Raw genomic sequence first — 12471 nt, 5'->3', positions numbered from 1 at the left:
ACAAGACATATTGTCCAGGTGTTCCTGTACAGGTTGATGTGGAAGAGAAGAGAGGAAAAGGACCAAGTGACTGGTGAAGTATTGACTTCACTCCACTGAAAGTAATTTTTATATATTCTCGAATTGGGATAAGACAAAGTGAAATCAAGTCTAGTAAAACACAAACTAACTATTCCATATTTTTTGGTGATCCCGAGTATCCCAACAGAAAGGTGGTCCCCAGATCCCTGTTTGAGGACCACTGACTTATTATTTTTATAGTCAATTATCTCCAAAGCAAATCAACTTCCTTCAATATTTGTGACATTATTGATATGGGAGGAGCGATTTGCCCCGTTTCAAGACAACAACTTGCTTCCAGAATACTGCGACTGTTCAAACAGAACTGGAAACAAAAAATGTATTAAATAATCCATTGAAATGATTTGAATTTAAGTGAAAAAGGGTTGACTGGGTTGCTTTTAAAATCTAGAATCAAAATTTGGATTAAACATTAAAAAACTCTACCTGTTACTCTACTGTATTCTGCTAAGAGAATATGGTGGCATTTTAAAATAAACATGAGAAATCATTTTTGTGACATTTTTGGCATAAACTCAGATAGAAGGACACATCCAGGGATATGAGGTAACAACATGGGAAAGACTTGTCGTTGTATGGGAGTGGATCAGAATAAATGACTTGGTGTGGGGATTTATTTTGTCTTGTGACTAGAGGAATACTTTTCAGGCATTTCTCCTTTTGGAATTACTGCATTATCAAAGACAGCATATCAGTACAGAACAAGTCACATCTAAACTACAGTTACTGACTGTTACTACTCCTGTGTGCATGCTGAAACGTGAAATACATGCTGTCAACAAAAATAAATATTCTTCTGAATCACTCAGTAATACCCTCACTAAAAAAAACTTAATTTATTTGTTAACAGTCTGGTACTGTCTGCTACAGTTTCATTGCAAATACAAGAGTAAGCGAGTCTGTTGTAAAGTTCAAAACCATTTATGGATGCAGTTGATTTACTGCACTTGGCCTGTCTGACTATTTGACCCACACTGTTGGAGAGAGAAAAGCATTCCTGAGGATGAAGACTGTGTCAGGACAGACCGGTCTGATGAAAAGCCTTTACGAAACCACACGCATGTTTCCCCTCATTCTTCCTCCTCCATTCATAATCACAAGAGGGTGGAAAAATAAATATTTACAACGAGCTGTTAGGCATTGTTGAAACATTTGCAGGGATGTTTGATATCAGAATCTTTTTTTCACAGGGAATTTCAAAATGAAGGTCCGGAAATGGCAGGAACATTTTACTCGAGTGCATCATTGCTGTTCTCTTAGTCATAACCTTGTGAAAGCACTTGATTCCCGCCGTACTGTTGAGACACTTAGGTGGAGCTTGGTCATTGGTCAACACGCACACAGATACAGTGTGGGAAATCTGGCACAGTAGATTTCACTTCAGGGAGATTGCAGTGGCCGATTTAATTAAATAACAGAACTGTGAAAATAAATCAACGCCCAAAACATAGCAATGAGAAATGAAATGTACAAGTGCAACAGAGTGATACTGAACAAGTATGCAAGTGCAAAAGAGCGGAGAGGTGAAAATGTAAAGTTATAGCTTAACAAGATGAGCGTAGCAGGGGGTTTGAGGGAGAAGGAGGAGGAAGTGACGGGGGTTGGATAACAGAGGGTGATGAAGGGGCTGAAGGTGATGAAGGGAGCAGTGAGTCACCTGTGCAGACTGGGTCTGATCCAGCATCTCCTCAAACCTCTGGTAGTCCTCGTCGTCGGGGTTGGCGCCGGACAGACGCGCCGCCCGTGCCATGAAGTAGGGAGGAAGCTCTCCTATCGCTGTACCTGCACCCTGCTCACACAGAAACACAGGCACACATACAGAGATTCTTAATTACTGCTGCTCAGCTGTTTATAGCAATCCCTGACGTCTTGTTCTTCCGTATATTGTTTTGGCAACACAGGCTTCTGTCCCGACATGCCATTAAATCTGAATTCAACATAGCTTTAAGAAAGAGAGAGAGAGTGTTAGTTGTACAGTACAGGTTATTTACTTGTATCAACTTTATTTAATTGGATTGAGATGCTATGGCTGGTTTTATTACTTTAAATAGTATTTTTTATTATGAATTGTAAAAATGCTATATTTGTCTCAATATCATGCCAATTATTATAACAAGCATGTTACCATGGTTCCTGGAGGGTTAATGGAGCAAAAATATCAATATCCACGATCCAAAGGAGCTTGCGCCGCTTGACGTCTGGGATTGTGCGATCAGAGCACTTAATGGGAATAAAACGGAAAGGATTTACAAGAACGAAAATCCCACAGATTATTAAACGATCGTGGATACATAAAACACAGGCCCAGGGAAGGTGAAAAACCAGATGCCACCTCTAAACAGCATATCAACACACTGCACCACTAACTGCTCTGCTCAGTCTACTTTGGACATGTGGAATGCAGTGTTTCTGGAAAATTTAAGAAGTGCTAACAAGCCCAGGGGGGTCTAAAGGAACCAAGATATCAATATCCAACAGCCAAAAGGAGATTGTAGCTATAAAGCGGTGGGGCCTGTATGATTGAGGGGGGCTTAACAGGAAGAAAGCGGAAGTGATTTGAGGGAAATAAATCCTCAGCACTTGGTCGGTTCACCAAGTTCATACCGCCAAAACATGAGGGCTGGGGGGGTGAGGGGTGAGGGGGTGAGGGCTACAGACTTAATTAACACAATGAAAACAGCCGCCAAGAAATGCAGTGTTTTTGGAGTTGCTCACAGCTCATTACTTTAATGTTTCCAGGCATGGCGGGGGGGGGGGGGGGGGTGCTAAGAGAAGATGCTAAGGATACAGTTAGTGTAAGTTACAACACACAGATGGCACATCGCTGTCATCCTACGATGCACAACAATGAAACAATAATGCTCTTGAACTGAAATTCAGTTGTTTAGGTGGAACGCACACAAACTCACAGCTTCAATCTCTCTCCCACAAGACCATAACTAACTAATCACAGCCACATTACTTGTATGTAGCAGGATGGCTGAGCCAGAAGATGATTAGTGAGTAGTTAGCAACCATGGCAGCGACAACAAGCCCAAACAATCATTCTCAGGAGGCGGTGCTATCCCAAAACCTGGCAGACTGCATCTTTAATCTGGACACCCTGTTCTCTTGTTAACACTGCAGTCTTTGATGAAATCTGCCAGTTTTTTCTCATAATAGAGACGTGCCCTAATCTCCCTGGCAGCTGCTCCATTCAATAGCTCTGCCTCTGTTTGTGAGTGTGCACGCGCCTGTGTGTGTTTGTGTAGGGGGAAGTGAAATATGTCCACCTGCACAGTGGTGGTGTTTGAAGTGGAGCACTTAAGGGAGCTGCAGTAGTGGACAGAGAGGCTTCAAGAGGGAACAAAAAGGGACAAAGAGAAAGGAGGAAAGAGAGAAAGGACAGAGGAGTGGAAGAAGAGGTAGTGCTGGTGGGGAGGGGACTGTCTCATCACCACCACATATCCTGAAGATAGGGGGCTGGCAGGAGGAGGGGGAATACTGGCGTGGGTGCTTTGAAACTGTGGGGACAACAGGTGTCCCCAATTGTAGAGCTGACGAGTCGAGGCCATGCCAGGCTGGGGTTACAAGGGTGTGGTGGTGACTGGGTGGTGGTGAATCCAAGGGGATTGGGTGGCACACAGACTCTTATATCACAGCTCAGTGCATGGTTCTGCTGCTGTCTTGGCTGCAACTTGGCTGAGAGCAAAGTTTACTCCGTTTGAAGCCAGAAAAACGAACATGCTGCACCAATAAATCAATCATACAGACTATTTAATGTGCAGGATCGGTGTGCCTGCACTCACACACCACACACACACTAAATGGGATGTTAAGATGGGTTGTGTCTCATATAACAACATGAAGCTATTATAAGGGGTGAAAGGTGAGGATCACAGTATCATTTATTACACACCAAATGTGTATTTGTGTAAGGGGATTATTAAAGTTTTTATTACATGTGTATGTGTGCATGTGTACGTGCGTGTGTGTATAGTTAATGTATTACAAACAATAAGGAAGCCTGAAGGCCAAATACAGTCGAGAGCAGGTTGTGGAAGGCCTGCCTGGTTCCAGTAAAGCTCCCTGTAGTGAAGAAGTAGCTGAAGATCTGTATTTCCCCCTCACCTCAGCCTCTTCCACATTATGCAGAACAGGGAAACAGATAACAAAGAATGACAAAACTCATATCTCGTGTCAGTGGCCAAGTTCTCTTTTCTCAATGTTCAGCAGTTCTGCCTTTCTCACGGAAAAAAAAAAGAAGGAAACTGACGATAACAGTGGACGTGAAAAGATGCTGCTGTTACAAAAGAAGTGGATAATGACTGTGACTTCTAGATCATTGGTACATATCTGTTCATGTGTTCTGTATGTGTGTGTGACAAGAGCACAAGCCGTTGTCAGTGGTTTCATGGTAACTCTGAGACGTGTGAGTCACTGATAAACCACCAGAGTGTAACTAGACGCCCAGGTAGAAGGCTGTTCTTGTCTAAGTTCAAGCTTGAAACGGAATTAACAGCATTTAAAGTTTAGCATGTTATTTTTATGTATTTGTACTATAAAGTGGAAAAATGTTTATGTTCTGGCCCTGAAAAAAAGGTCGTAGATTGAAAATATTTCATCTTTCTCGGAAGCCACAAGGCTGGTTAGAGGTGTGAAACCACCGACGCTGCATGGGGGAAATTCACAGCAAGTTGCTGGGGTTTTCCAAGCAAAGGAGTTATCAATGAATACATTTGCACCCACAGTGTGAATGCAAATTTATATTTAGTTTCTAGCTTGAGCCTTTACTGTTGGAGGTACTGCATAAAAATAATCGATAGACACGTGTCACAGTGATTCTACAATTAGGGTGCAGGGACCACAGAGTTTTTCACATGGTCAGGGGGAGTTTTGAAATATTTAAGAAAATATTTGTATTATGATGTTAACAGAGAGAGAAAACACAGGAATGGCCTACTTTTCACCTTGTTCGCCGTTCTCTTACCACAGCATAAATTGCATGTTAACTAAGAAAAAAGTCTTAGTTAACGACCCAGGGGGCAGTCTGATTTGTGCACCTAAATTGGAGTCCTTGGCATGTATAGTTTACCATGCCTTCAATTTTGCTAATTTTCATTTTTTTATCACCCTCTGTTTAATGACCTTTCAAAACCCACTGGTTAAATTAAAAAAATACATGGTGGTCCAACTAAAAACAAGACTGTTTTTTTTTTCTCCTGAGAAACCGGCATTTGGGAGATATGAGGTTTTCACCTGACATCAACAATAGTTCAAAGCACACACTGGTTAAAGCTGTGGCAAATGTGCAAGGTCACTGCAAACTGCGACCAAAACTGAGCCCTGACAAATGTTTATCAAAGCTTAACTGCTGTTCCAGTCTACAGTATGCACAGCCAGTGTGCAACAGGCACTCACCCACATACAAGCTTCCAGGCGAACTTTGGAGATGATGGTCCAGAGAGAGATGCTTCCTTGGATGGCTGCTGAACCATCCAACCTGTCTGCCCCCGCGGCCTCCACGCCCACCTGCTCAGCATCAGAGTTAGTCTGCTGGGGACAGACTATTTGGTCCGGATAGGGTGGCTCGGGGAAATCCACCGAGCCACATTCATAAGCCGCCAAGGTCACTGATGCTATGTGTGGTCCCTGAGAAATAGAGCGAGAAAGGCAGAGAGACAGAGAGAAAGGTGCAGAAAAAGGAAGATTAAGAGAAAAGGAGAAAGGAGTGAAAATAGAGTAGGAGTGAGTCCACCTGTTGGAAGTAGTTTGAGTCAGAGGAAGATCCCTTTGTTATAAGCATAGGTGACAGCAGTGAGTCAAATACTGATTGATAACTTAAAGACAGTTATATGTGGGCCAGTATCTAGACTGTGTCCCCTCTATTTCCTACAGCAGTGGAACTCTTCCTCTGCTTTTCACTATAAGCTCTCAGAGTGAATGTGCCTTCTGCTTTCCTTTCTGAGTTAAAAAGGCCATTAGGAAATGGAGAAAAACACATAGCTATGATTAAGCTGGAGCGTTATGCAAACGGCTGCTTCATGCTGGTTCCAAAACTACAGGAGAATCAAAGTGTCAACGGATTAAGAGCGGAGAGCCCCGGGTGGAAACGATCAAGGGTCGAAACCATTTCCCAGTCACCTTTCCCAGGTGACACACACATACACACACACACACACACACACATACAACAGAGTGCAGCCATATGCTGCGTATGTGTGCCCGTAAGAAAGCAATAATAATGAAGAAAGGAGCAGCAGAAAAAGAAGCGGGTTCTAAATACGGACTCTCTTCAGACAGAATTTATTAATGTTTGACTGTTCCTGAGACATTAGCATACTTAAGGACACGCTGCCTTTGATCTGGTCTGGTTTACATTTCTGACTCTTGTTTATTTACTCGTTTCAATTAGGCTTCCACTGAGAAAACAGAGGAATCAAAGGAAGGAATAGAGGTGCAGGTTGGATTTCTGGTGTGTGGTGAAAGTTTATTGCCAGCTTTGTGTTCTTGACTCGGCAAACCCCAAAACAAGTCATCCCAATATCCACAATGCCGCTGAGTAGAGAGACTCCAAAGGCCACACACACACACACACACACACACACACACACACACACACACTCACAATTAAACTTAATTACACAGAAAATACCAACATTTACATATCAAGAGGGGAAATCTCATTTTCAACACACTTCTAGCTTTTTGAAATGAGGTACCAGCATTGGTCAGTTGACGTCTCCTTTCTGTAATTGCACCTCTATTATTTCAAATATGAGCAATTTAACATTCAGAAGAACTATTATGTAACATACAAGTAGGTGACAAAATAGGTGTGTATATATAAATATATATAAAAAGCAACAATGACCAACAACATCCACTATATACAAGTGTTTCTGTAAATTGTAAACACTTATATATAGTATACACTGCAAACTAATAAAAATTGAAAGGGTAATGTAATATATTACTTTATATATCCCATTGCTTTCTCACCAAAGAGATTAAATAACTTATTGTAGAATTTCATTTAACACACCTGTTTTGAAGGGTAACTTCGTGTAGCACACCTGTTTTCGAGAGTAAGTTCATTTCCTGTTTAGGGCTTACTAAACACAACAGGATACAACAAGTACAACAATTCCTGTAGCATAAATTCAGTTATCAAAGTTTGTTGTCGGAGAGCAACAAGGAATGCCGTTGGTCATTCTATAATGACTCATTATGGCAATAAGGCTGATAACATCGTCTGAGAACACAATGTTTGATCAAGTTTTATACTGAACAGGATCCAGTCAGGAAGAAGAGGTCATGTAACTTTGCATTTCCTCTATAAGAACGCATGTTACACACTGAACAATGATCAAGATGGAGCTGAAATGACAGAGATGATCAAACGAGTCAGTAACACTACTGTGATCCCTGCAAATAAAGGCAGGTCCACTGAGTGGGCCTAAGTAAGCGGGCCTTGTGTACTCTGTCTATTCAATGTGTTTACACTCGTGTATGTGTGTGAAGAAAGGGTGCTCCCAGTGACGCACGGGGGCAGTTTGGCATTACGCAATGTAGCGGCAAAACAATCTGGCAAACCTGGGGTGGGGCCGGAACTTCCGGAGCTGCATGGGACAAGGCAGGACGGGATGGGACGTGGGAGGGCAGGACAGAGGCGTGTGAGACAACAGGAAACAGCAATGTCTTCTCTAGTAACTGTGCACTCCCTTTAGATCACACAGATTCGTTTCTATACACACAGTATTAGTAAGCAGAATACAGTCACATTTACATTAAATATCTTAAAAAAAACACTCCCAGGAAAACATCTGACGCTCACACACTCGAAAATCTTAAGTGACCCAGAGAGAGAAGTCAAGAAACTCCCAGCACTGAGCCAGTCAGACTGGATACTCCCCTGCCTCATATCCTCTGCTCTGACTCTCCAGTGGGATCACACTGCCCTCGACATCCACACATACACACTGAATGCACACAGACAGACTCCTCTGGCAGAATGTTTGTGTGGCCAAGAAAGACTGTATTCCTCTTGCTTGCACCTCCCAACTCTATCTCAGGTAATGTGTGTTTACCAAACACACACAGACAGCCTGCCAACAGAGAGTGTTGCGTGACTCTGAGTACCAGCTCTCTCTTGCGCTCTCTCTGTCTAATGCTGTGTCACTGCTTCTCACCTTACACAAAAGCTTAGTCATCTCATCTTGTCCAGGTGACTCACCAGTAATCTGCAGCCCAACCCACAACATCCAGGTAGCTGCCCTCTCTCTCATTTTGTTACTGACTTGGTGAATGGACAAACAGGCACACAAACATTCATTTCATCTCCTAGGAAGGCACAGTACTGTTTACTATAAACAAAGTAGTGGTGAGGGTTTATGTATGTGTGCTGAAATAACTATTCCACCTCCTAACTATGTCTACTTTGAGATTTGCCTAATGTTGATTACGTTTGCAGCCACTAAAACACACATCAGTACTGACAGAGGCACAAAGTTCCTCTCTCTGACACAATGGGATCCACAATGGAGGCAACATTGCTGGCATTCCTGTGGCGACCTGCAGAAACCAACGCCTGGCGTCCAAAACGAGTGGGATCCCCACTCCTGGGTATGAGTACGTCCGCACAGACTCTGAGGAGACACACGCAGTTTGGACATGTCTGTGTGTGTGTTTATAGTGACAATAGATCATCACTATAGAGCGGAGTACACGGTCAAAACCACTGTCAAACAACCAAAATATGATATCAGTGTGCGCCGTTTAAAGGAATAGTCCCTAAAATTGTCATCTAAAGCCCCATTTGGACTGGATTTATTTCTCTCTGGGAAGTGGGGTGATTTTAACACTACCTGCGTTGGTCAGTGATTTTAATCCCATCCGAGTGTATGTGGGTAATTTTTCACCCCACCGCAGCATTAATTACTTGCTGGTCCTCCTGTAATTTAAATTCTGTCCAGAGCGACGTCCTTGTACATTTTGTAATTTTTTTGATCCTTCTTCCTCATTTTTTTTTTTTATCAGCTCAGTGTGAACTTTGACTTTTGTGTGAAAATATTTTTGCTAATCTGATAGACAGAAACATGTTAACACCAACATACAGGCCTATTTGGGAACCAATAAAACGACGGGAAAAAATTAAAGCCATCAGTAGAGCAATAGCTCATCAAATGGGCTGTTGTAATGTCAGCTGCAGGTAGGTACTGGTATTCTCTTTTGGCTAGTACTGTGGAATGTCCACGTCTATTACAGACCACATCCTGTAATGTGTGGTTAAAATGTCGTCCAGAACGATGAGTTAAATTACAGAGCAGCGCAGTGAATATTTTATTCCCCATCTCCCCCTGTAATGCTAATCCCATCTGAACGGGGCTGAAGTTAAAAGGTACTCTGCGGAGTGTTTGACCACTATCAGTGCTGTGGAGCAATTATTTTATGAGAGGGGACGTCGTTGAGGACGCACACAAGCACACATTCAAACACACTCTGAGTTATCCCCAGCAGTTCTTTATCAGCCCTGTTACAAAATATTAAAGATGATGGCCACATTTTACAGCTCCAGGTATGGGGACACATTTGCCAATTCGTAGTGATCTCGGTGGCCACTCGAACTTCTTAAGGGGTTTGACATGATGAGGTTGAACCATAGACTGTATATAAAGATTAACGACGAGTCTCCACTTCCTCCCACTGTACAAAAATCCAAAGCCAAAATATCCCGGATATGGGCGCTGCCATCTTATGCTGGTGACGTCATTTGGAGCCAGAGTCTGCACAGTGGTGATCAGCAAGTGCCCATACAACCATACAACCGCCCGACCCAATCGCGAGCACACCACAGTCGATCTCAGCTGTCAATCGTGACGTCTCACCTCATTTTTGTGCCATCAAATTGTGTAGTAAAGTGACAGGGATTGGCTAGGAGCATGGCAGTTGCTGAAGGACATGAACGGAAGGGAGCTTCCTCTCAGTGCCACAGCGAGAACAAAGTGTGCGTCAGTGTGCCCACTGAAGGAGGATATGAAAGCTGGTTGGCTAATAGCGTGCTGCTCAGATGAGCTATTGACACGGATTGTCGACCACCCTCTCTGGTCCACAGATCCAGCACCTTCGTTATAATAGTCTCAAATTGTTAAACACCTTGATATATAAAACAATACTTTCTTTTGCGTGACCTTGTGTGTCACAGTGACAGTATTATTTAGTTCAGCAGGCACACACTCATAGTATAATGTAGCTATGATGTGCAATGCATCGTGTGCAAGCAGGGGCCTTTTTACATTTTGAATTATAATTACTGATCTCTGAGTGTGAATGCACTCATGACAAAATGTATCACATCAAATTTCAAAAACCAGTACATTCCCATTAGGAAGGAGTAGCACATGACAGATTCAACTGTGTGTCAACTGTCTGTAGGTTATAAATACATTTTTTTTTTAAAATGCTGAATTTTGTCCCTGCATGACTTCCCAATTTAAATGTTCTGTAGTACGTTACATGTTAAATTAGCAAATGATCAGAGATACAAATTGTAAAGGGAAATTATACAATCCCTAATTTATTGCTTTTAATCATGAGACCCCAGCATATGCAGCCCATTATCGTCACAGCCACCAGTCATGGCGTGAAATCCTGTTGTTAGTTCATGGTGGCAAATGTAGTTGCTTCCGAAGCACCAAACCAGACATTAATGGGTGACCATAAACTGACCAGTTCTCAGTGACCACGACCACAGGACGGTCCAGTCATTAACAGGTCACTGTGGTTGTCAAGGGCCATTTAAGCATATTAGACACGGTCCGGCCAGCATAACCTGTTAACCACTTCTTATAGTGGGAGACTGCTGGAGGCAAAGCAGGACAAACATTAGAGGTTAGTTCGTTATGAAGAAGCCCTGGTCAGGATCTCTGAGGGAGGTAAGAGAACGCTGGACTGAGGCCAGTGATGGAGCTGAGACAGACAGGAGGGGCGGGGGTGTTTAGAAGTGGGTGGTAAGCACACACACACACACACACACACACACACACACATACGCACACACACACACAGACTGTGAGATGTTGGAGGTTTGAGGGGCTGGTCCCGCTGATTTATCCATGTGGTTACACCATATGACTTCATGTTCAGAAACGTCTCCCTGGCTGGAAGACAGACACACTCACTCTGACACCCCACTGAGCGATGGATTATACACTATATACAAAGATAACACTTACATTTTAATCTAATTTATTTGAAACTGATTTTATATTTAATATATTCAGGAATTAAAGCAAATTAAATAAACTTACACATTCTAAAAGGACAACTGAGTGTAAATATGTTGTGTTCATTTTCAATGACTTTACTGAGACGGGGTTAACATTAAGTCTTTTACAAATTATAATCATCAGTGATAACTGAAAAAACATGTTTGATTATTTAATCTATATGCTTAATCTATAGTTACATAACAATTTAAAATGTGCATAGCTCACATAATATGTATACAATTGTATTTTTCTTTTTCTTATTTACTTTTTAGATTATAATGAAAAACATTTTTTTGGCCTTCTTTACCTTCATTTATTTTCAATTTTGTTGTAACGATTAATCAATTCAATTAATTATCAATCAACTATTTTGATAATCGATTTACCGTCTTAAGTGTTTTTCTCTGGTTCCAGCGTCTCAATTTGGATAATTTGCTGCTCTTCTTTGACTTATGCGATAGTAAATTGAATATCTTTGGGTTTTAGACTGTTAGTTGGACAAAGTAAGCAATTGGAAGACATCACCTTTGGCTTTTTAATGTGGTAGGCATTTTTTACATTTTAAATATAATGGGCTGATACATCAAAAATGGAAAGAATGGTTTCCTTCCAAATCACAATAAAAAAAATTACATCTAAAAAATCAAATACAAAAGCGGATGCATCTTACATTCTCTTTAAGTGTGATAATGCTGTAGATGAATTACATTCAAGCACAATGGCTGTACATTCCTTCTTTGAGAGTGCTTCATTTTGCCAACTAAAACCACTGCAGGGAAACAAAACGTTGGTCCCCATAGAACGTCCATCAGGATAAAAAGGAGGCTGATGCAGCGACCACTACACAGACACAGACCACCTGAGGGTGTGCGATGAGGATGTAACCGGTAACTGAAAGGCACCGGGTGGCCTTTATGGTAGAATTTCATAACAAAACTATATTTCAAATAACCTAAATACCTGCAGTCTGCCAGCAACGCTTTGGTTTGGTTTGGTCTGGTCAGGTTTGGCTTGTTCTGGCAGGGTTGTTGGTGCCATTCCAGACTGGCTACACACTAAGCCCACTTTGGCCCAGGATTTGCTTCCTGTGGGCTGTGTGTGTGTGTGTGTGTGTGTGTGTGTGTGTGTGTGTGTGTGTGTG

General features: G+C 42.1%; 1 protein-coding gene across 4 annotated transcripts in view; it reads right to left on the bottom strand.

The window, feature by feature from the left end:
* Positions 1-12471, bottom strand: part of LOC139295060 (vacuole membrane protein 1-like) — a 53942-nt gene that overhangs the window by 29075 nt on the left and 12396 nt on the right. For 3 of the 4 annotated variants that reach the window (XM_070917136.1, XM_070917137.1, XM_070917139.1), the window contains 2 exons: positions 5482-5712; positions 1739-1870 (listed from right to left, as the gene is read on the bottom strand). In XM_070917136.1, the coding sequence (XP_070773237.1) occupies positions 1739-1870; positions 5482-5712 (363 nt within the window). The remainder of the gene's footprint in view (positions 1-1738; positions 1871-5481; positions 5713-12471) is intronic. The other variant, XM_070917138.1, reaches the window with a different exon arrangement.

The sequence above is a fragment of the Enoplosus armatus genome, chromosome 13, assembly GCF_043641665.1.
Source record: "Enoplosus armatus isolate fEnoArm2 chromosome 13, fEnoArm2.hap1, whole genome shotgun sequence".
Lineage (NCBI taxonomy): Eukaryota > Metazoa > Chordata > Actinopteri > Centrarchiformes > Enoplosidae > Enoplosus > Enoplosus armatus.
This window is presented reverse-complemented; position numbering and strand designations above follow the sequence as displayed.